This window comes from Schistocerca americana, chromosome 2, assembly GCF_021461395.2.
Source record: "Schistocerca americana isolate TAMUIC-IGC-003095 chromosome 2, iqSchAmer2.1, whole genome shotgun sequence".
Lineage (NCBI taxonomy): Eukaryota > Metazoa > Arthropoda > Insecta > Orthoptera > Acrididae > Schistocerca > Schistocerca americana.
In genome coordinates this window covers 160,650,656-160,677,108 of record NC_060120.1, presented here as the reverse complement: position 1 = coordinate 160,677,108, position 26,453 = coordinate 160,650,656, and the positions used below count along the sequence as shown (strand labels likewise).

General features: G+C 43.0%; 1 protein-coding gene across 1 annotated transcript in view; it reads left to right on the top strand.

The window, feature by feature from the left end:
• LOC124593849 (neuroligin-2-like) overlaps positions 1-26,453 on the top strand; it is a gene marked incomplete at its 3' end in the record, with an annotated part of 358,509 nt that overhangs the window by 308,979 nt on the left and 23,077 nt on the right. Inside the window, exon 10 of the mRNA XM_047132197.1 lies at positions 26,018-26,189. Within this exon, the coding sequence (XP_046988153.1) occupies positions 26,018-26,189 (172 nt within the window). The remainder of the gene's footprint in view (positions 1-26,017; positions 26,190-26,453) is intronic.

The window sequence follows — 26,453 nt, the reverse complement described above, 5'->3', positions numbered from 1 at the left end:
ACTCTCTTCATCTTCAAAGAGTGTTCCCACTAGAGAATCTTTAAGCGGCCCAAAGAGATGGAAATCCTAGGGGCCAGGTCTGGACTGCAGGGTGGATGAGGCAATGATGTCCAGTGGCTGTGACAGATCATCCCGAGCTTGGTTGATAATGGAGCTCTGTTTCTGCATTTCCTGAGCCTGCAAATTTCTTAACCCATCGCCCAACTGTATTCCTATCAACTCCTATCGCCATACACTGCACACACACGTTTATGGATTTTCACTACGGTTTCTTTTCCTGCACACAAGACTTCAATAACAGCACGCTGCTTGTAACGTGAGTCGCATGTAAACACCTTTTGACGCTGTTCTACGGCTCTGTCGTCTGCCAGAAGGGTTCGAAACTTCACCGGCGCTCAGAACAAACATCAAATGTGAAGCACCAACAAGGACGTCTGGCTGTGTACAGTAATGGCTTTTTAAAAAAAAATGTGGGGCATTACTTATTGAACGACGCTCGTGTATCTGAAAACAAGTATTCTGTTGCTTCAAAATGGTGGACTGTCTTAGTTTTTCACAGCTTTCCCCATTTTCGTATTAGTATGATGTTTGTTCCGACTACTGGCCCAGCTATTGTCATGCATATAATTTGGACACTATGTTGAGCATACTTGCACTTTAAATTATCAGGTTTGATAGGTAGTTTAATGTACGTGTGGTTGGAATGATCGCACCGAGAACATTTGAAAATGAGTGTTGACTGAGTGAAGATTTTCGACTATGGGTTTCAAAATATATTATTTTCCTGTTGGGCACTGTTGTCCTATGCGTACACGAATTTTTCGCACACTTATGGCAATGTTTTGTGCCATTCACTCTTGGACGACCTCCTCTCCTGTGCCAACTTCTTTATTGAAGAGAAGCGCTTACCCCAGGGCCCTCAGTTATTTGTTGGATGTATTCCAATCTCTGCCTTTCCCAATGGATTTTGCCCTCTAATGCTGCCTCACTACTACCTTGGAAGTTCTTCCGTGGTGTGTTAACATTTGTTCTGTTATATTTTCCCTTTCTCTAGAGGAAGAGCTGTAAAACCGTGGTTACGTCGCTGCCAACTTCAACAAGCAATAACACAGTAGCCGTTACCAAATGGTTTGTGAACATCGCTTTGCATTTTATCGTGCTTTGCTTTAAGTTTTTTCTTTTATTTTGAAAAGAATCTGGAAACTGGTCCATCCAGGGTTCCATTCCGACTCCCAACACCCCAAAAACGATCGGTCATCCCAAATATTATATGTCAGATTAGCTTTCGCAGATGCACGAAATGCGGGTGTAGGTTGCCAGCCCTGCGAGGAGGCGGCCACACTTGTTCCCCGCACCAGTACCACCTCTCTCCAGCAGGCCGTCTTTAGCCCATTAAGAGACACTGTTAAATGTATATCGTCTTGTCTTTTCTTGTGCCTTTGTCGCACAACAGTGCAGGGTCGGGGCATAGTTATTAACTGATTTAGAATGGTTAATTTAATGGGTGGTCGGAAGCCCTTCTTGTGACCAGCTTGTACCCCCCTCCCCCCTGATGAATTTTGTGTTCCCCGACTGTCAGCGAGTAGTGTTACTCTTGTGGAAGTGACCGTAAGTTTACTTATGTTCAAATCGTGTATCTAAGAGTGTTAACAGCCCGTTATTGACTTAGCAGATTGTAGGAAACAACCTAAAAACCGCATCCAGGTAGGTCAGAACACCAACCCACGACATTAATCTTCTGGTCGGATTCGATCTGAGGCCGACGCACCTCTTCGTCCTGGAAGCGGCGCGTTAACATGCTCGGTTATCTGGGCAGGTACAGTGTTAAACACATGTACCACGGGTGAACAGGAATTAAAACGTATCATTGTATTTCTCCTGTTTCATTGGTAAACTTATTTACTACCCAGTACCTTTTGACAGGCCAAAAATACATAATAAATTGAGCAGATGTATTCATGCCATTTCCAAAGAATACATGCTGACTTGTATTTTAATGTTGTGCTGGAAAAAGCCTTTTGTCACTTAGTGTTAGTATTGCGGTTGACGTCCATGTTAATGTATTCGCGCTGTACTCAGTGTTTTCCACAAATTCCTTTATACACACGGAACACCTCATTTCTTACTTTATTAGTTCATATAATTTTCAGTGTATTTCTGTAATAACAACACCAAATGAACGCTTCAACTCTTCTTTTCTGGTTTTTCCAAGTTCATGATTAGCGTGCATATACAGCTGCGCTCCAGATGTACATTCTCACAAGTTTCTACCTCAAATTAACGCATATAGTTGATGCTAGTAGACTATCTTAGAGAGGAGTTTTTTGATTTTCCTGTATTAGCCTGCATCTTTTACCCTCTTTGATTCGTCCGTCATTATTTTGCTACCAAGGCGGCAGAATTGCTTCATATCATCTACTACATACTTCCCAGGTCTGATAAACTTATCACTCATCTTATTTCTGGTATTGTTCATTACTTTCATCTATGTTTTGTTTACCGTCAATCCATATTCTCTTCTCATTAAATTATGGATTCCTTTCACTGAGGATAGCTGTGTCGTTAGTGATCCTTATCATCGATGTTTTTCCATCGCGAATTATAATCCCACTCCTCAACCTTTCTTTTACTTCCGTCATTGCTTCTTGGATAAACATCTTGAAGAGTCTGGAAAAAAAGTTGCACAGATGTCCTGCGCCCATTTTAACACAAACAATTCGCTTTCACTAGAACGTCATCAAAAAAATACACTCACTGAAAACAATTCGAAACACCAGGAAGGAGATGTGCAAACTAAACGAAAATTAGTAGGGATGTTTCTACCTCTGAGAGATGATATATATTCAAATTTCGCGTCAGTCGCCTAAGACTGGCGCTAGTAGCACCACTATGAGAATGCAAATTAGGTTTGCATTAAATATACGCTATTACGGTCGTGAGCGTTAGTTAGCTTTGATATTGGACGTGGTGAGTTGTGTCAATCAAGAATGCCTTAGAGTCTACAAAAACGCCAGTATCAACACCTCCCTCGGTTTGAACGAGGTCGTGTAATAGGGCTACGAGAAGCTGGATGTTCCTTCTGCGATATTGTAGAAAGACGTGGCAGCACTGTAGCCACTATACGTGACTGCTCACAGCGGTGGTTACGAGAGTGAACGGTCGGAAGAAGAGCTGGCTCCGGACGGCCAAGTGGCACTACCGAGGCGAGATCATTGTGTTCGGTGTATGGCTCTGACGCATCGTACTGCATCTGTAGCAGCAACTTGAGCGCCAGTAGGCACCATACCTACTGAACGAACTGTTACAAATCTATTACTTCATGGACAGCTCCGAGCCAGACGCCCTGTAGTGTGCATTTCACCGCCGTTTCCAGCTTCAGTGGTGCCAAGCAACAGCTCATTGGAGGGCAGGATGGAGGTCTGCAGTATTTTCTGATGAAAACTGGTTCCTTTTCGGCACCAGTGGTGGTCGTACATGGGTTAGAAGTGGGCAAGTTGAGGACCTGCATCCAACCTGTCTGCGTGCTAGATATACAGGACCTGCAACTGGAGTTATGGTCTGGATTGTGATTTCACATGATAGCAGGAGCACTTTCATGATTATCCCACATACCCTGATTGCAAAGCTGTACGTCGGTTTGGTGATTCGACCAGTTGTGCTCCATTCATGAACAAAATTCTAGGGGTGTTTTTCAACAGGATAATGCTCACCCACAGACTGCTGTTGTAATCCTACAGGCCCTACAGGCTGTCGACATATTGCCTTGGCCTCCTTCATCATCAGATCTATCTCCAATCGCGCTCATATATGACATCATCGAACGACAACTCTAGCACCATCCAGAACCAGCACTTTCCGTCTTTGTATTGACCCGCCAAATGCAACAGGCGTGGAATTCCTTCCCACAAATTGGACTCCAACACATACAAAACACAATTCTTGCACATTTCGTTGCTTGCATTCAACATTCTGGCAGTTACACCAGTCATTAATGTAAAAGCATTTCACATTTGCAATGGTTTATTTCATGCGTACATTAACTTGTGCTCTTGCAATGATAATTACTTATATATGTTACCTAGACGAATATACCTCCCCCCATGAACCATGGACCTTGCCGTTGGTGGGGAGGCTTGTGTGCCTCAGCGATACAGATAGCTGTACCGTAGGTGCAACCACAACGGAGGGGTATCTGTTGAGAGGCCAGACAAACGTGTGGTTCCTGAAGAGGTTCAGCAGCCTTTTCAGTAGTTGCAAGGGCAACAGTCTGGATGATTGACTGATCTGGCCTTGTAACAATAACCAAAACGGCCTTGCTGTGCTGGTACTGCGAACGGCTGAAAGCAAGGGGAAAATACGGCCGTAATTTTTCCCGAGGGCATGCAGCTTTACTGTATGATTAAATGATGATGGCGTCCTCTTGCGTGAAATAATCCGGAGGTAAAATAGTCCCCCATTCGGATCTCCGGGTGGGGACTACTCAAGAGGATGTCGTTATCAGGAGACAGAAAACTGGCGTTCTACGGATCGGCGCGTGGAATGTCAGATCACTTAATCGCGCAGGTAGGTTAGAAAATTTAAAAAGGGAAATGGATAGGTTAAAGTTAGATATAGTGGGAATTAGTGAAGTTCGGTGGCAGGAGGAACAAGACTTCTGGTCAGGTGCCTACAGGGCTATAAACACAAAATCAAATAGGGGTAATGCAGGAGTAGGTTTAATAATGAAAAGGAAAATAGGAATGCGGGTAAGCTACTACAAACAGCATAGTGAACGCATTATTGTGGCCAAGATAGATACGAAGCCCACACCTACTACAGTAGTAAAAGTTTATATGCCAACTAGCTCTGCAGATGTATGATGAAATAAAAGAAATTATTCAGATAGTGAAGGGTGACGAAAATTTAATAGTCATGGGTGACTGGAATTCGGTAGTATGAAAAGGGAGAGAAGGAAACGTAGTAGGTGAATATGGATTGGGGCTAAGAAATGAGAGAGGAAGCCGCCTGGTAGAGTTTTGCACAGAGCACAACTTAATCATAGCTAACGCTTGGTTTAAGAATCATGAAAGAAGGTTGTATACATGGAAGAACCCTGGAGATACTAAAAGATATCAGATAGATTATATAATGGTAAGACAGAGATTTAGGAACCAGTTTTTAAATTGTATGACATTTCCAGGGGCAGATGTGGACTCTGACCACAATCTGTTGGTTATGAACTGTAGATTAAAACTGAAGAAACTGCAAAAAGGTGGGAATTTAAAGAGATGGGACCTGGATAAACTGAAAGAACCAGAGGTTGTACAGTGTTTCAGGGAGAGCATAAGGAAACAATTGACAGGAATGGGGGAAAGAAATACAGTAGAAGAAGAATGGGTAGCTTTGAGGGATGAAGTAGTGAAGGCAGCAGAGGATCAAGTAGGTAAAAAGACGAGGGCTAGAAGAAATCCTTGGGTAACAGAAGAAATATTGAATTTAATTGATGAAAGGAGTAAAAATAAAAATACAGTAAATGAACTAGGCAAAAAGGAATACAAACGTCTCAAAAATGAGATCTATAAACGTCTCAAAAATGAGATCGACAGGAAGTGCAAAATGGCTAAGCAGGGATGGCTAGAGGACGAATGTAAGGATGTAGAGGCTTATCTCACTAGGGGTAAGATAGATACTGCCTACAGGAAAATTAAAGAGACCTTTGGAGATAAGAGAACCACTTGTATGAACATCAAGAGCTCAGATGGAAACCCAGTTCTAAGCAAAGAAGGGAAAGCAGAAAGGTGGAAGGAGTATATAGAAGGTCAATACAAGAGCGATGTACTTGAGGACAATACTATGAAAATGGAAGAGGATGTAGATGAAGATGAAATGGGAGATACGATACTGCGTGAAGAGTTTGACAGAGCACTGAAAGATCTGAGTCGAAACAAGGCCCCCGGAGTAGACAACATTCCATTGGAACTACTGACGGCCTTGGGAGAGCCAGTTCTGGCAAAACTCTACCATCTGGTGATCAGGATGTATGAAACAGGCGAAATACCCTCAGACTTCAAGAAGAATATACTAATTCCAATCCCAAAGAAAGCAGGTATTGACAGATGTGAAAATTACCGAACAATCAGTTTAATAAAGCACAGCTGCAAAATACTAACACGAATTCTTTACAGACGAATGGAAAAACTAGTAGAAGCCTATCTCGGGGAAGATCAGTTTGGATTCCGTAGAAATACTGGAACACGTGAGGCAATACTGACCTTACGACTTATCTTAGAAGAAAGATTAAGGAAAGGGAAACCTACGTTTCTAGCATTTGTAGACGTAGAGAAAGCTTTTGACAATGTTGCCTGGAATACTCTCTTTCAAACTCTAAAGGTGGGAGGGCTAAAATACAGGGAGCGAAAGGCTATTTATAATTTGTACAGAAACCAGATGGTAGTTACAAGAGTCGAGGGACATGAAAGGGAAGCAGTTGTTGGGAAGGGAGTAAGACAGGGTTGTAGCCTCTCTCCGATGTTATTATATCTGTATTTTTAGCAAGCAGTAAAGGAAACAAAAGAAAAATTCGGAGTAGGTATTAAAATCCATGGAGAAGAAATAAAAACTTTGAGGTTCGCCGATGGCATTGTAATTCTGTCAGAGACAGCAAAGGACTTGGAAGAGCAGTTGAACGGAATGGATAGTGTCTTGAAAGAAGGATATAAGATGAACATCAACAAAAGCAAAACGAGGATAATGGAATGTAGTCGAATTAAATCAGGTGATGCAGAGGGAATTAGATTAGGAAATGAGACACTTAAAGTAGTAAAGGAGTTTTGCTATTTGAGAAGCAAAAATAACTGATGATGGTCGAAGTAGAGAGGATAGAAAATGTAGACTGGCAATGGAAAGGAAAGCGTTTCTGAAGAAGAGAAATTTGTTATCATCGGGTATAGATTTAAGTGTCAGGAAGTCGTTTTGGAAGTATTTGTATGGAGTGGAGCCATGTATGGAAGTGAAACATGGACTATAAATAGTTTGGACAAGAAGAGAATAGCAGCTTTGGAAATGTGGTGCTACAGAAGAATGCTGAAGATTAGATGGGTAGATCACATAACTAATGAGGAGGTACTGAATAGGATTGGGGAGAAGAGGAGTTTGTGGCACAACTTGACTAGAAGAAGGGATCGGTTGGTAGGACATGTTCTGAGGCATCAAGAGATCACCAATTTAGTATTGTAGGGCAGCGTGGAGGGTAAAAATCGTAGAGGGAGACCAAGGGATGAATACACTAAGCAGATTCAGAAGGATGTTGGCTGCAGTAGGTACTGGGAGATGAAGCAGTTTGCACAGGATAGAGTAGCATGGAGAGCTGCATCAAACCAGTTTCAGGACTGAAGACTACAACAACAACAACAACAACAACAACAACATGTTGAAATGACTCTAAGCACTATGGGACTTAGCATATGAGGGCATCAGTCCCCTAGGCTTACAAGTACTTGAACCTATCCAACCTAAAGACATCACACACATCCATGCTCGAGGCAGGATTCGAACCTGCGACCGTAGCAGCAGCGCGGTTCCAGACTGAAGCCCTCGAATCGCTCGGCCACGGCGGCCGGCCTTCCGTTGATATATGTACTCCGCTGAAGTGAGCTACCTCGTGACAGAGGCCGATCAGAGTATGGTTGGCGACTGTCCCTTGTCCCCGAAGATACGAAGATGTTTTAGGGGGTTTTCGGGTAAGATTAGAGTGGCTGCCCGTATGCGCCGGTCGGATGGACAGAAGGGCGGAGGATATTGGTTCGCCAAGTCAGCTGCTCTCCGGAAAGGCCTCCATCTCGACTTTATTTGCCCTCCAATCTCATTCAATTTCATCCAATATAGTTGTGTTACGTCTCGCAAATTATCCGGAGAATCCGTTGCGAATATAATGAGAAGTAAGAGAAAGAAATGCCTCCGCAATAATGGGACGCGAGAGAACGACTGTGCGTGAAACGTAATTCAAGGACTTAATCGCATTTCGCGTCATCCCTGCGAATAAGAAATTCTTCTTCCGTGTCACGGCGCCTGAATGAAACGATCGGAAGCCGATATTTCTCATCTGAATTTTTCTGCACTGTAGCTAGGAACAGAATGTTATATCTCGGAGCGACGGGAAGGGTCTTGCTGCATAAAGCTCCATATTTATTTGTCGTCGTCTGTGCGTTTATCGACAGTTCAAATATTGACTCAGTAGGATATGTGAGTTACGGCGGATACATGCTCAGTATGAGGCAGCTGCAAGTACTATTGTAATTTCTTACGTCTCAGACTGAGTTCCTCACGATTGCACCAAATTATCTCAGTGGAATAAAGAAGATGAAACGCTGAACGTATACAGGGGTAAATCGTTTCAATAACTACCACCCATCACCCCCAATTTCGTCACACACACACACACACACACACACACACACACACACACACACACACACACACACGCACGCACGCACACAGAAAGTCGGAAGATCACTCTTAATGCAGAACTGGTTAATTCCACTGTACTAATCAAGACATAAATAGAACACATGAAACCACATTTTCAGTTCGACGTAACTACATATGAAAAGTAAGTGCCTGTCTGTTTCAGTATTACAAATTATACAGCCGCAAGAAGGAATCTTGCGAAATTGTAACGATTTGGCTAAATGTAGCTAATTAAGATCGATGAAATAGGTGGCATAGGTATCTCTTTCTACAAACAATTTGAACTAAATGTGGTAATTTTAACAGAATTTGTCACTACATGCATGATATGAACACAAGTTTTAGTACGGAGTCGTTGAAGTTAACTACTTAGTATTTAACTTTCTTCGGTGCTGCAGCGGACTCGCACCTGTGGTACGGTGTCGTATGCGACAGTACAATAGCACATATTACCACTAAGAAGATACAAAACACTTAGGCCTCTTTCCCTGCTGCGTTGGAGTAGAAAGCCGCTTAAGATAGTCGTGTTAGAGGACAAAAAATTGAAGCAGAAACGAAACGAATTACTAGAACTCCGAACTTACATCACTTCATACAGCGAGTAATCATATCAAAGAGAAGGTTAAGAAGGCAGGAGGAACTGAAAACCTACTTGGCTACCTCGATTTTCTGAAGGGCGAATATGCAGTTAAGTTTATCAGTTCCAGGTCACACGACGAAAACCCGAAGGATGAAATCAAATTTTCATTTGTCGCCCATGAATTCTTTCATTGCCCAGAGGAGGCAGAAATAGGGGAAATAGGGATTTCTCCTTTCACAACATATATGAATATGAAATTTAATTAGGGACTGTAGTACTATCTTTATTCCAGTTTCTATCTATTGTGATTTAATACTGCCTTAACACCCTCTTACTCGAATCAAGTGCATTTCTGCTGTCTGGAGGAGAAACGTACTTTATTGAGCAGTTTAACTGGAGACATCTACCTAGTAGCGTAAATAATCCCCTCCCCCTTCCGCCCCCGTTGACCGAGGCAATCTATCCTGACATGAACTACACGAGCCACCGAAAATGTTTAGGCACCATCCTGATCCACGACCGCAATAGCGCCTCTCACAATTCACGCAAGTCGTTGGGAACTACATCCTAGGCACGCACACCTCACTCGATGGCGTCTCAGATATTCCCAGTGGGACTGAGGTTGACTGATGGTGGGAAGTGGGAGAGGTCAGCAGCGGCAGTACAGAATCATTCTTATCTTCTTGCAGTTTTCCTCAAACTATTTGACCAGAATATATAATTGCTTTCAGTAAATCTGCAGGTGTGCGGCAGTCTGACAAAATCATGCCAATGGTCGTACACGAGGGCACGACATACCAGACCAGTATTTCATACCATGGAAACAGCTCCTGCACGAGGACACTTCCATCTTCTACCTATTTCCTTTTGACTACCTGAATGGATTACATCTTGCAAGCTCGATGTGCTCGTACCCGCATCTGCAAAAGAATTTAGACAGTCAATCTTCCCGTGCCCGAAGCTCGAAAATAACGGTGGGAACCCTAATACGTGATACAGTAGGATGTACTTTCCGCCTTACACTTAATAATACTTCGCCTACTACGAATGTATGACGCAGAAAAGACTCGCTGTCGTCATACCTAAAAGTGCACCGCTCTCATGAAGTGCCCAACTAACGGATGGACTTGAAAGAACGAATTTCCATCATAGTTCTATGTAATCTGCGGAGCTGAATACATAGAGCTTCCATGAAGAGTAGAAGTGCCGCTAAATCCTGCCCTCCCGTAACGTGTACACGTCTCTCTGCAAAGTGCACGCCTGCTCTGCGATGCAAAATACCCCGTCGGCAGGGCGCTTGTTCGCGTCTATCCACTTTCCCTGCAGCGCTTCCGAGGGAACTGTGTGGGGCTGTGGGGGCGTGTATCGGTGCGAGGGTGGAGGGTGGGGGGCGGATGGGGCGGTGCTCAGCCATTATTCGGAACTTTGGCGCGAAGAAAGCGGTGCGCCCCGGCGCCTTGTCCCAAGTTCCCCGCGCTCCGCCCCGCTCCGCATCCATCTTGGTAGGCCTGGCGCGCAGAGCCAGCGCACCTCCCGGAATGAACCTAATTTCGCCACCCTCACCGCATTCAGGCGGGACGCAGCGCTTCCACGGCACGTGCTAACTATTTGCCGATAACTCGCGCCGCCAGGTTCTTTCCTTCTTTCACATTCGCTAGGAGGGATGAAAGCGCCGTCGGATTCCGCTTCTACGTACCTTTCCATCTCGAGCGTAAGTGCTGATGAAGCTTGGCTCCGAAAGTCAGTATCTCTTGTCATAGCTGCAGGAAAGACTTTCATACATATACATACGTTCGTGTAGTTTGATAGCAAAGTATTTGTGGCTCAGCAGTAGGCACCCCATGATAGCTCTTGCATCCGCTTTGTTAATGTAGTGCGCAACATACGTCGTCCAGTTACGCACAAACGCATGAAACGTGAATGTCTGTCCCAGATCATATTCGTATAGTTCCACATTATACGTAACAAATTGCCGGCCCTTGTGGCCGAGCGGTCCGAGGCGCTTCAGTCTGGAAATGCGCGACCGCTACGTTCGCAGGTTCGAATCCTGCCTCGGGCATGGATGTGTGTGATGTCCTTAGGTTATTTAGGTTTAAGTAGTTCTACGTTCTAGGGGACTGATGACCTCAGATGTTAAGTACCATGGTGCTCAGAGCCTTTTGACCCACTTGAACGAATCAAATTACCAACCCAGTATTGGTAAATTTCGTACTAAAGATCTCAGTGCTTTCGCAGTTTCGGAATGTAGCCAAATATGCAGTAATAGAAACATAACGTTAAATGTATGTCTACACAAATCGCAAGATCTTTAACATCCTATCACCTCTTCCTTCCTCACAAACAAGAGCTGGCGACTGTACATGTCTTTCAGTCCTCCTTCGTGGTCTCTCTGTTTCTTTTCAAGGTAATTTTAGCTGTCGCCTTTTTCAACAAACAGAAATTGGTTCCAAAATTCAATCGTATTTTGTAACACAGACTGTAGTGACAGTAACGTGAGTAGAGAGAGAGAGAGAGAGAGAGAGAGAGAGAGAGAGAGAGAGAGAGAGAGAGAGAGAGAGAGGGGGGGGGGGGGGGGGAGGGGGGGGGGAGAGGGAGAGGGAGAGAGAGTGGGGGGGGGGGATCCTACGTCAGTCTGCTGGGCAAGCTAGTCCGCTTGCCAGCATTTACGTAAACCATTTAGCACATTTAGCTAATGTAGTAATAACAGTAAAAATAGATTTTTGAAAAGAGCATAAAAAACTCAACTACCATATAAATTTCACTTTAGGAAATGAGCTGATAGTGGCATGAACTGTGTGGATTTAAGATTTAATAAATACACTAAGAAACATCAATGTCAGATACATAGGAAAGCTGCTATAAAATGATGTTACAGTGAGTAACACGTCATGTCATCCTGACAAATATAAGAATGACATAGGGCTATGTCTAACAGAATGAGAATTCCATTGGTTACTGTACATAAACTACAACAGCTAAATTTAACAAACCTAATACCTCACAATAATGGACAAGTGTAAACGTCCACAACAAACAGCAGTTTTGCACATTTAACCCTACCTCCTCCCGCTACATCTAGCGAAATACTGCATGTGTACACAGAATTCATCGATACGTTTTCGTATCAAGTTCCATACATTTTCTGTGCAAAAACTATCCCGATTAGTTTTTTCACAAATAATAAAATTAAAGATAAATAAATTCATAACTTCAGTTTAAAGCACGAAGCGTACCATAAACCGACATTTGCAAACCGAACTTCTTTGTGCGCACCGTATTTTACAAGGTGATTCAGCTAAACTGTTCATTCCAGATATTTCCCTAAGCGTTTAAGCTAACATAATTCAATTTTCATTCAAATTAATCCTGAAAACCTCCTTACCAAATGAAGTGTAGTCTGTTTCTATAGCTATATAAATTCCAGAGATATCGTTATCAACTTTACTTTTTCGAATATATCTAAAATAGAGCTTCAGTACTTTCTGCTGCTAGTATAGTAGCTCTGAAAGAGAAGAGATCAACGGCGTTTACTCTTCTTAATCTGATTAGCGGTTTCGGGGGTATTACAGTATTTACAACTTACGATTAATCTGCTTTGGTAATGAAACCGCTTTCTCCCGTACGCAGAGGTTCGTGCTCCGGCTTGACGCAGCTTAAGAGCGTTACTTACAAAAGCGGGATAACGAATAAAAGTTTGATTTAAAACTGATAATAATCAATCTTGGCTACATGTGGTTGGCTAGATACACCAACTGAAAGGCAAAGTACTTGGCATCTGAGGATATTTCTCCAGGTAAATACGGTAACAGTTTCGTTCTTGTTACTGTCAAAGCTTTGAATGAAACGCGCGTGTCAAAAATTTGATGGGTTTGTTAAACAGCAGTTGAAAAACACAGATTATTAAATAATAATTCCACGTCGTATGTTTAATGTTAAGATACACCATTTTTGCAAAATTACTTCAGCAACAACAACACTAAGGAAAGCAAAAAAGAATACAGTCATAAACGGTTCCGTAAAATTCAGTTAATGTATTCAAGTGTTCAAAATGCTCACCGTCTAATGCAATACAAATTTGCAGTCACTAGTGCAATGACTTACGGACAGGCTGAAGAGATTTCTTCGATATCGCTGAGTACACGGCAACAGTGTCAGATTTTAAATCCTGTCGGGTTGTTGGAACTTGTGCATGGATTTTATCTTTGGGTTTATTCTAGAGACAAAGCTCAGTGGAGTCATATCAGACGAACGTGTAAGCTAACTAATGACGCCTTCACGTTCATGTTTCTTCAGTGAAGTAAGGACCAAAATGTTCACACAGTATTATTTGAAGAAAGAATGTGTTGTCCTGATGTCACAGGGCAGAACCGAGTGAGAGAATTCCGTGCTTCTATTGCAATCTTATATATGTTTGCATGGTGTCTGTTCTTTCGAACATGTCCGAATGAACAGATACCACGCATTCATATAATTGATATGCCTAACTGAGCCGGCCGCGGTGGTCTAGCGGTTCTAGGCGCGCAGTCCAGAACCGTGCGACTGCTACGGTCGCAGGTTCGAATCCTGCCTCGGGCATGGATGTGTGTGATGTCCTTAGGTTAGTTAGGTTTAAGTAGTTCTAGGGGACTGATGACCTTAGACGTTAAGTCCCATAGTGCTCAGAGCCATTTGAACCAAGCCATTACAGTCTGATTCTTCCTTGTTTACGTTGTGTACTGGGTGTTTAAGATGCCTCCGATAATCATGAGTCCCGCCGACTGTGTTATAAGATTTCTTAGTGCTGTTGTTGTGGTCTTCAGTCCTGAGACTGGTTTGATGCAGCTCTCCATGCTACTCTATCCTGTGCAAGCTTCTTCATCTCCCAGTACCTACTGCAACCTACATCCTTCTGAATCTGCTTAGTGTATTGATCTCTTGGTCTCCCTCTACGATTTTTACCCTCCACGCTGCCCTCCAATGCTAAATTTGTGATCCCTTGATGCCTCAAAACATGTCCTACCATCCGATCCCTTCTTCTAGTCAAGTTGTGCCACAAACTTCTCTTCTCCCCAATCCTATTCAATACCTCCTCATTAGTTACGTGATCTACGCACCTTATCTTCAGCATTCTTCTGTAGCACCACATTTCGAAAGCTTCTTAGTGCTAAAGTCCTAAAATCGATCGATATTCATTGAGAGACCTGTGCAGTTTACGGAGAAAACATTATGAGTGATGGAAAGGTAAGAAAGTGGGTGAGAGCATTTAAAGATTGCGACGCAAATGTGCATGATGAACAACGGAGTGGGCGTCCTGCGGTCGTAAATGAAAGTTTGGTGCAGGAAGTGGACAATAAGATGAGAGAAATCAGACGCTTTACAATTTCCTCCTTGCGGGATAACTTTCCTTTGTTTCTCGTAGTGTTTTGTATGGCATTGTGACCGAGCACTTGAATTACCGAAAATTGTGCGCACGTTGGGTACCGAAAATGTTGACGGATGTGCACAAAACCAAACTTTTAGACAGTGCATTGACTTTCCTTGAGTGATACCACAACGACAGTGATGATTTCTTAAGCCAAATTGTTACGGACGATGAAACATGGGTGGCCTACGTCACACCAGAATCAAAGCAACAGTCCATGGAAGTTGAGCAAGGGCGTCGTTTTGCTGCAAGACAATGCCCGTTCGCATGTGGCGAATCAGACCAAAGATCTCTTTCGATGGGAAACTCTAGATCATCCTCCGTACAAATGGTTCAAATGGCTCTGAGCACTATGGGACTCAACTGCTGAGGTCATTAGTCCCCTAGAACTTAGAACTAGTTAAACCTAACTAACCTAAGGACATCACAAACATCCATGCCCGAGGCAGGATTCGAACCTGCGACCGTAGCGGTCTTGCGGTTCCAGACTGCAGCGCCTTTAACCGCACGGCCACTTCGGCCGGCTCCTCCGTACAGCCCCTATCTTGCGCCCACTGACTACCATCTATTCCTGTACTTGAAGAAACACCTGGGCGGTCAGGGTCTTCAAGATGATGATAAAGTCAAAACAGTGGTGATGCAGTGATTAACAAGTCAGGCGGCAGACTTCTATGAGGAGGGTATTCAAAACCTGCTACAACGTTATGACAAGTGCCTCAATATTGACGGAAATTATGTAGAAAATTAGATTAAGGCACAGGCTTTCATATAAAAATAAAATTATTGAGATATCTTAGCACGTCTTTTTTTATTTTCAAAACAGTACTTACTTAAAAAACACGCCTCGTATATCTGTAGCTAACATGTGGATTATGAGCAATAGCTGCAAGAATGTCTATTCATTTGCATCAGGCTTGCTGTTTAGCATTTGTGTAGAATTATAGTGTCCTTACAGCAACAATTTTCAGGTACATTCGCTGAACAGTCATTCTTGTTGGACTCAGCCTAGCACACGCCCCCCCCCCCCCCCTCCCCCAAACACACCCCCACACACTAACACACACTAACACCCACACACACACACACACACACATACACACACACACACAGACGATACAAGCACGGACATAACGAAAGCTAATTTTGTTTTGTGCCTCTTTTATACCGATATCGCAACGGTGCAACACACTGTTTCCTCCTTATACGATGCGACGTATCTCCTTATCTGAGTATCAAATTACGAGCTTCCGCATAACACAGCAATCTGTTACTTGTTCAAAACACGTTCATTTCTGTTTCTAATAAGTGTAATTACTTCGAAACTGCTAAGCGGCTTTTACAAGAGTGAAACGCCGTTGAATTACTCACTTATATAATTCAGATTCTACCAAGAGAAATAACGGAAATTCCATTTGGGAAGTTGATACCGATATCTGGCCGGCCGCGGTGGTCTAGCGGTTCTAGGCGCTCAGTCCGGAGCCGCACGACTCCTACGGTCGCAGGTTCGAATCCTGCCTCGGGCATGGATGTGTGTGATGTCCTTAGGTTAGTTAGGTTTAAGTAGTTCTAAGTTCTAGGGGACTGATGACCATAGATGTTAAGTCCCATAGTGCTCAGAGCCATTTGAACCATTTGAACCGATATCTGTGTAATTAATATATCCACGAAAAAAATATATGGCGTTTATTTAGGACTTTTTGAGAAATCGTCTGGGTAAACAGAATGACGATATCTGTTATGTTTCCGGAAATATCTGACTAGAACATCATAGCTGATTACCCTGTATATTGGACGAACTGTTACGATTTGCAACATTCGTTACCGAGAACACGATGGCCTTAGGCTAAACGACTTAACAAAAATCGACTTTGAATATTCATATGGCCCAAACATACAGACTAACAAGGAAACTTTTGGGTGCGAGGTCGCAAAAGGCCAATCATGTTTACGGCATTCGACGCTCCACGTATTGTCTATCATGCAGCCACAATATTGGCTGCTAGTGGCAACAGAGGGCGAGAGTGGAGGTAACCAATGGTGAGCACTGCATGAGGGCGGCCCTAAAATTTGTAGATGAGATAAACAAACTTATCCCATCGTTTAGTAAGGAATTTGGTTTCAGTTCCGACTAATCGGGAATAGAAGAGGAAATGCATATGAAACAAACCTTCGAAATTAGATATACCAAGAGAGTAGTGTAACCTCAATGCCTTAACACATTCGTAAACGATTATGCCGACTTTTAAACTGGATGGGAAATTGGCTGGAAAGTTATTTATTGTTTTGCGAGAAGTTGGAAGCACTCTGCCATCTACAATTCTTCCCGTGTGCGTGATCTTGCAACGAAAGTAGCGAATGTTTATTTCACAGCAAGCTAGACTGGGAAAATGGGCGTAAGAGAATTAAAAATGTGGTACGAACACTGCTTTTGGCCAATATCGCGTCCAAATAACTTGCTTTTGCTTCATTCCTGGTCTGCGTATAAAAATAATACTCTTTTTATAGCAAACTATCCATTCTGAAAAGTATGTGAGAATTTAGTTCATACACCGGGAACCACTGGACAGATTCAGGCTCTGGATGCTTGTTTTTTCTGTATCTATAAAGCATGTTATCACACCGAAATAAATGGTTGTAGCTCCTTCGTAAGTTACATTCAGAAGTTCCTTATTTATTTCTAGATGGTGACTAGTTTCGGACACTTGTGTCCATTTTCAAGCCATCCGTATCGTAAGTGCGGCAAATACTGGCAGTACTCCAGGCACAAAAACTGCCCCTATGGTGATGATCAAAACTGCACTATGGCCGACGTAGCAACACTAAATACACCACATAGGACGGACATTGTCGTGTATTTACAGTTGTTGAGTCGGCCACAGTGCCACATTCATCGTCACTACGGGGGCAGATTCTAGCAACAGAAACAACGGAAATTCCATTTGGGAAGTTGATACCGATATCTGTGTAATTAATATATCTACGAAAATATGTATGGCGTTTATTTAGGACTATCGCCTGTATTTGCCACACTTACGATACGGATGGTTTGAAGATGGAAACAAGAGTTCGAAACTAGTCACCATCAAAAAATAAGAGATACTTCTCAATACAACTTATGACAGAGCCACAACAATTTTTTTCAATTATGAGACAAGCTGCGGACCTATTTTTCACCTGTAGCATGCTGCAGGTTCGTATATATTATCACATTATGTGCAACTATGCGAGAAAGATTAGCCAGTTTCACGATAAGCTCCACGACAGACTGTTACGCATTCGGTTGCATGCCAATGGATTCCACCAGTTCTGATCACCCCGTTACACCAATATGGATCTACATGCATTCCTTAAGAGTGGATACCTAGCTGAACGTCCTGCACGGTTTGTAACTCCCAAGGAATCCGCCTTTGATCTTGATGGTGCGAACCTTTGTGATCACTGTGGCGTGCCATTTTTCATCCGATGTTAATGGTGGAAGTTAATGGTTCGCTCTGAACATTTCTTGAATTTCGACGAAGTCTATTTTGTGAAGTGAAGTGTGATACATACATCCCATAGAATATTGATACTGAACCTCCTGGACTCTCATTTTCTGTCGCCCTCCTGATGATGCTCATCGTGAATCATTTATTGTGATAACTGTTAACACAACACTTTCAAATGAGCCTTACTAAAGATTGAATTTTCGACCTGGCACCCAAGAGATTCCTTGTAAGAGAACACCACTGAAAAAAACTATGGATACTACCTTATGCTGAGAAAGGAGTAGAAATGAATTTGGTAGAAGAATTAGAAAAATACAGCCACATTCTCTGAAAAGCAAACTACTTCATTAATAGCCACCTTAAGTTAAAGAACCAAATATACTTACAAAATTCCATCCAGTTCGTATAATTTTAGGTTACTGCCGTGGTTAACTTAGTTATTTACTAAAAAAGGAGAACTAAATATTATCCTGAAAAGACTTTATTGGACTCTGCCACTGATTTAAAAAAATCATTTGTATGGCTCTCATCGCCATCAAAGGTACGAACTAAAACTTTGTAATAATATATATCTCTGCTGTTGAGGTATCCTGTAATTGTACTACACTTTTCTTAGTTCAGTCAACCAAATCTCTTGCTTGCCTAACGTGAGCTGTAATAATATCAAGTGTAAATACATTCCTTCTCTATCTTGTCTTTAGTCGGTGTCATGGTTCTGCATGACACACATAAGTGAAGCAGACCTCTCTGCAGTAATGCGCAAGGTAAAGCTTTTCCTCAAGTAAGTAAAATGTGTAGGCCTTATATGTGACTTAAATGATTTGTGAACCCCTAAATCACGAACACCGTGTTATAACATAGGACAAAAACGCGAAATTTGTTCGAAAAATTCTCGCTGCCGCCTGGCGATACGCCTAGACCCGAAACTAGTCACGGTGAAGTAAATCATCCGTTGGTAAAGTGTGGATGCCTGCAAATTTATCTTCTGTGGCACAGCGCTCATGTCACATGCACTTTCTGAAAGACTGCCTGGCTTGTTCGATATGATCGTTAAGGAATTATCAAATATTATCACAAACTGTTAAATAGAAAACATAAGATGCTAGATGGCATTATTCATGCAGACGGAAGATAAAGCAACTCTTAATACGTTATGACCTTGAGGACAAGGACTTTCTGAACGACAGTGGCAGGAATATGTGAGAAAAATGTGCTTCGATTTAAAACAATATACAACAAGGGAAAAAGGGTGGCACTTCAGCTCGGTAGGATAATGTGGCCGTTCAGAATGATATAGATACTGTGGAGACGTCTGGCAGTTACCAGTGCCAATGACGCTATAATATTTAGTATTGGGCGACAGCCAAGAATTCTGATGTGAAAACAGTCCAAAATAGATAATGTTAACTTTTGAAACTTCAATGTGGCACCTTACCAATGCCGTACCACCTCATGCTCTCCGGATGTTGACTGTTGCTCCCGGTACTATCAAATCGCTCTAAGAACTATGGGACTTAACATTTGAGGTCATCAATCCCCTAGACTTAGAACTGCTTAAACCTAACTAACCTAAGGACCACAGACACATCCATGCCCATGGCAGGATTCGAACTTGCGAACGTAGCAGCAGCTCGGTTCCGGATTGAAGCGCCTAGAACCGCTCGGCCACAGCGGCCGGCCCGGTACTATGTTCAAAGCTAATTCACACCTGCAAGTACGAATGATACAACCAGGCATGTATAAAATTTTTTTTGCTTGCTAATGAACGTACTGTACCTTCTCAAAATGCAAAGTAAGTGTGTTTGCACTTTGTTTCCTACAACATCTAATAAACTGAAAAGATCTGAGATAGTGAGATATAAAATTGCTGAGTCAACATCGCTGGAACCACGTACCTTGCCAGGCTAGCTGATGATTTCATTTAAGGCTGAAAGCAGTTCATTATCTCTCGGCTTAAAATATTGCGAAAGCGAAACGTTGTTGTTGTTGTTGTTGTTGTTGTGGTCTTCAGTCCTGAGACTGGTTTGATGCAGCTCTCCATGCTACTCTATCCTGTGCAAGCTTTTTCATCTCCCAGTACCTACTGCAACCTACATCCTTCTGAATCTGCTTAGTGTATTCATCTCTTGGTCTCCCTCTACGATTTTTACCCTCCACGCTGCCCTCCAATACTAAATTGGTGGTCCCTTGATGCCTCAGAACATGTCCTACCAACCGATCCCTTCTTCTGGTCAAGTGCCGCAAACTTCTCTTCTCCCCAATCCTATTCAATACTTCCTCATTAGTTATGTGATCTACCCATCTAATCTTCAGCATTCTTCTGTAGCACCACATTTCGAAAACTTCTATTCTCTTCTTGTCCAAACTATTTATCGTCCATGTTTCACTTCCATACATGGCTACACTCCATACGAATACTTTCAGAAATGACTTCCTGACACTTAAATCAATACTGGATGTTAACAAATTTCTCTTCTTCAGAAACGCTTTCCTTGCTATTGCCAGCCTACATTTTATATCCTCTCTACTTCGACCATCTTCAGTTATTTTGCTCCCCAAATAGCAAAACTCCTTTACTACTTTAAGTGTCTCATTTCCTAATCTAATTCCCTCAGCATCACCCGACTTAATTCGACTACATTCCATTATCCTCGTTTTGCTTTTGTTGATGTTCATCTTATATCCTCCTTTCAAGACACTGTCCATTCCATTCAACTGCTCTTCCAAGTCCTTTGCTGTCTCTGACAGAATTACGATGACATCGGCGAACCTCAAAGTTTTTATTTCTTCTCCATGAATTTTAATACCTACTCCGAATTTTTCTTTTGTTTCCCTTCCTGCTTGCTCAATATGCAGATTGAACAACATCGGGGAGAGGCTACAACCCTGTCTTACTCCCTTCCCAACCACTGCTTCCCTTTCATGTCCCTCGACTCTTACAACTGCCATCTGGTTTCTGTACAAATTGTAAATAGCCTTTCGCTCCCCGAATAAAGATAAAAGAAGCGAAAAATATGTTCGTAAGAAACCCAAATTATGTGAATTTCAGAGAATGAATACAAAACCTCATACTTCACATATAAGTGCCCTGTAACGTAACACGCGATTTCACATGACCGTACATATACAAAACACAAGGTAAATCGCCCCATATTCGTATGAACGCCAGTGATATTATTTGGCGAGTGGGAAGGCAATGAAATTATTAACTTGAAGCCTCTAATGACCAAATAGAAATTGAATGTTGATTCCCACGTGTTCCAACGAAACTATTAACCCTGCTAAGGGTGAATACGACTGAAAAGTACGTCACGTCAATAAATTTGATGTGGCACGAAGCAACATTATGCAAATGCAGTGCGAGTAAACAACCGCCTCACATAATGTAAAACGATGTCGGTGCAGCATGCCCATTTCTTTGTAATGAGACAAAGCGTCTATACTAAACAGATCGGCACGTCATAACTTGTCACTTTCATCACAGCAACAATGTTTGTCCCTTTGTCACCTGACCATCCGGTTCTGGCGAACTAATTCTGCCCGCCAAGCATCGCTGTCGACTGGCCCACCTCAGAGTTTAGGTGACTTGATTAAGACAAACCTTGCAATTTCCCATGCAGATATAAGCTGCTCTAGGAGACGGATAAGCGACTAAGGCTCTTTGATACAGACAAGTGCCTATAGCGTCTAACAGCAGACGACTTTCAACCTGTTTGATTTTGAGAACGATGATTGCACATAGCAAGAATTCCATGGCAACATTTTTCTTCCGTGGCCTCTGACGTCTTACTCGCGTCCCGGCCGGAGGGCTCGCAATCTTAGCGCCGTGCGGCGCACGAGAGGAATAACGCGGCGCATTGATCCGTAGACTTCTTTAGCGAAAACGTTTGATGGCGGCCTCGGATTAATTCCCTGCACAGCTACATATACACAGTCTACATAATAGGCACCAGCCTCACACTGACCCGCGAGACAGGGTTAAAATTGTCACAAATGTAACAGTACTGGGCAGTGCCCTGTAGCAATCCACCCGCTTCCTAAAACGTCGCGGATCCGAGCACAGGATTGGAAAACAAGCTCTGCAAACAATGACAACGCTGTCACCTTCCTGTTTCTGGCGTCTCATCCATGAACACAACCGGATAACAATCAAAAGTTTAAAAAATGGACACCCACAAAAGAGAACAAATTTTCAAAAAATGTCTCTGAGCACTATGGGACTTAACATCTGAGGTCATCAGTCCCCTAGAATTTACAACTATTTAAACTAACCTAAGAACATCACACACATCCATGCCCGAGGCAGGATTCGAACCTGCGACCGTAGCAGTCGCGCGGTTCCAGACTGAAGCGCCTAGAACCGCTTGGCCACCGCGGCCAGCCAACAAATTTTCATTGGAACTACTGAAATTATTGGCTTCTACTAAATCTCACGCAGTTCGTGTCATTCGCTAAAACATACCGTCCAGGAAGCTTGTGGCTCCACTATCTGAGATAAAATCTGTGGCTACTGAGCCCGTGCACGCTCACTTAATGGCAATACTCGCCTAGAACACTGGACAGTTCAACTCGAAATTCACGCTCGCACACGAGAACGCGCTTTAGAGATATCACACTTCTCCGCACTCCAAGAAATATAACTCGACTTATCACGAAGGATCACTCTATCACAGCTTCTGAAATACAACCACGAGAACACCACTTTCACCCCAGAGGATACACAACTTGTACATCCCATAGGTCCGCCGGTCGACTCCTAGATTTCACTAAATTATACAGGATGCTCTAAAATTCCCCTTGCTGACTTCTAGAATTTGTAGAAGGGACTTGGTACATAATATATTGAATTTGAACCTATTTCTGGAAACGTAGCATTTCCCTGTTGCAACCAAATGAAAACGTGTGGGTAACGCGTCGACTTTTAAAGTTCCACTCATTAATAACCAAAGAAAGAAAAAGGAAACTTAACCAGTTTTCATGAACATTGTTGTTTACAGTTAAATCATTTTTGTCCGTTTCAACGGAGGGTTAGCGTTCTGATCGACTACAAGTATGGTTCGTTGTGGCGACCACCAAGTTCGCTGCACACATTGTACGTACGAATGATATTGACGGCTTCTCTTCGAAGTGATGCAGTGCGGCCTCTTGTACTTCGGCTGTGCGGCTTCTCCTTGGAGCACCACAGTCACGCCTGCTGACAGTGAAGGTACCATTTTCTCGAAGCCTTTACGTAATTGTGACGAAAACGGTATGCGATGGTGTCGTATGTTGTGGATACCGGTCTCGATTAGGCGACGAGAAGTCTTCCATTACCGTGAGCTTCGGTACATTAAAGGATCATGTCGGAGTATCCTGCAAACGTACTCTCAACCATGTTGCTCTTGACACCTACAGACACGTGAATGAGGCTCGAACCAAGTCAGAGAGGTAGGACAGACGAGAAATGACATCACCCGATCTGAATTAAGCACCCCTCACCATGACTGACGTGTTGCATACCTACCTACGAAACATCGTTTGAAACGTTTCCGGACATGGCTCCCAATTTAAAATATAGTCTAATCAGTCTGCTCGACAAGTCCCAGAAGTTTGTAAAGGGAATTTTACAGCACCCTGCGTTCAAACCAAGTAGAATCAGGGTCAAAATGTAGGAATTTTCATTGGACATTTTACTGCCACCACTTAAAGCGCTTCCCTGAGATTCTGCAATGGATGTTGGATACATCGACTGTCCTGAAGAAATAAGTCAACCGCGTGCCTGCCTCTTCTGACCAGATCACCATCCATTTCGATTCCCGGCGGGGTCAGGGAATTTCTCTGCCTCGTGATGGCTGGGTGTTGTGTGATGTCCTTAGGTTAGTTAGGTTTAAGTAGTTCTAAGTTCTAGGGGACTGATGACCATAGATGTTAAGTCCCATAGTGCTCAGAGCCATTTGAACCATCCATTTCGCAGGACTGTGAAAACACCCTTTGTGGGGCGGCGGGTGGAATAATTGTTTATTAAATAAATGTTTTGTTTGTTTTCCCGGCCTATTAGCCATATGTGGGGCGGCGGGTGGATTAATGTTGAGAATATAAAAAAAATTGGTTCAAATGGCTCTGAGCACTATGGGACTTAACTTCTGACGTCATCAGTCCCCTAGAACTTAGAACTACTTAAACCTAACTAACCTAAGGACATCACACACATCCATGCCCGAGGCAGGATTCGAAACTGCGACCGTAGCGGTCACGCGGTTCCAAACTGACGCGCTTAGAACCGCACGGCCACAACGGCCGGCCGTTGAGAATATATGTTGTTATTTAAATGTAGAGTGGAATGCAGAAAAGATGCATTTCCCGGCTGATTAGCACCATATGTGGGGCGGCGGGTGGATTAATTGTTGTTAAATGTTCCCATTATTTATTTATTGCTGTGGTTTGCCGTTCTCAACACTGGCTCTCTAACTACAATATTGGCAACCAGAAAGTGATTAGCAAAACGTGAAGCCTGTAATTAGAATTCCTAGTGCCCACTTCATCTGAGAAATACTCTTATAGCTACAGCTTATAGCTCTGAGGAATTAGGAGATTGTCTGGGATTCATAATCAAAAACGATTCTCTCTGAAATGTTCACTATATTCTGAAAGTCACAGACCAAAAGAATCCACACAATCCAACTACCAGAGCAGTTCAGAGTCTAATGCGCTGATGCAACTATAACTGTTCAAATTAAATGTGTAAGTGAATGCTCGCCGTAATTTGATGATACTGCTCATCAAACGGCACGCTAAATAATGGTAGAATGTCTGTCCCGCTACGGCACGTGAAAATACGACATACGCTAACTGAAGATAGATCAGTAAAGTCATCTCATAATTAACACTTCACTCTAAAACGATTTCATGGTTACGCGTATCCCGAGTAACTTATTACGGCATCCGAGGCTGTTTATAGCAATGACACCGACGCGACGCGACTCCCGGCACAGGTGGCGTGCTATTCAGCGTCTGGAGAGAACTGAGGCCTTTTTCTCTCGCGCAGCGTTGTTATATATAAAGCCGCGGTGCGGACGGCTAAGGGAACGCCTGATCAAAATTGCTCTCCCGACTAGCCGTTGGGCTAATAATGTACCACTTTAAGTTTTTGAATAAATCATCGCTTCCTTTGCTGATGGCCGATGAAACTCTCAATTTAAATGTGCATTCAGCACACAAGTAAGTAATCATAATAAAAGTCTGAGGTGGCTAAGTCAAATATGTTGGGCGAGAGAATTAATTTAATTACACTACACGCAGTAGACGAGCTCTGAACTTGCCCTTTGGAGATACGCTATCGCTATAGTTTTATAGTTATTCAATTGAAACTTCTCACGTCTTTATGATTATAGCGGATCTCCCTTCTACTTAAATTTAAACAGCCTAGCCTTATTTATTCGTCTACTTAATCTATCTTGCTTCCTTAATTTTTAAGACAAAATCCAGAAAATCATGAATTTCAACAAAAATTTTAGTTTGTGAGATCCAGAATACTGTTTCTACTAAATTATAATGAAAAAGGAATGTAAATATAAATTTTTAAGTTTCTAGCTCTTTTCTGTTGCGCCAATGATTTTTACAGAAAAGTCCAAATTTCGAAAATGGTTTAAAGTTATTGAACTGATATTCAACACACATTGATTTAGTATTACTTCTGACATGCTAGAAACGTTTCAGGTTATTTACTTGATTTTTAAAGTATTGCGCAACATTTATGACGTCAGAGCTAGTTACAGCGGACTAGGCTGGCACACAATGGAAAGACTAATGTGAATTTTATACGGCGTGAGTAGGCTGCTTCCCTACACTCTCCTTCAGCTCATGACTGCATACAGCCTCCTAACCCTAGAAACCAATCACGTCGTAGATGGTAGCCATAGAAAGAGCACACAGACGCGGCCAGGATATGAAACATTCTAGTGGCTGGTGGCAGTATTTCGTACAGTGTATGGGCAAAATAATACATATTTCCATCTGAATAGTCGTGTCTCGTAAAAATCAGTTCTTTCCGCGATCCAGTCACGATTTTGCCCTACAGGTGTATTGTTATTTAGAATGTCTGCTACAGTGTGGTCCTTGCCCTGGCAGGTATGAAACCGCGCATGAAGAACCACTTCCGCGCGCACCAGCTGTCGGTGTGGCTGCGTCTGATCCCGGAGCTGCACCGCGCGGGCATGGAGGACGTGGTGGCGCGCCACAACCTGTTCCGCAACCACAACGACGTCGACCTGTACGACGGACCCGTGCGCCCGGACCCTCTGTCGCGCGCCTACGGCTCCTACGACACCATCGTGGCTGCCGCCGACGGCCGGGCTCGCAACGGCTCCAGTCTCGAGGTGGGTAACCGAACGTAATATTCACGAGGCTCGAGGAAGTAGACTAAGAATGTATAGAACATCGCTAGTAACGAACCGTGTAGAATTTCGCAGTGGTCTGCCTAGAGGTTAAAACTTCGCAGCTCATCGCATTCATCTCTACATCCCAACTTCTCAGGGCAGTTGGAGAAGCCGTCTACTGGGGGGAC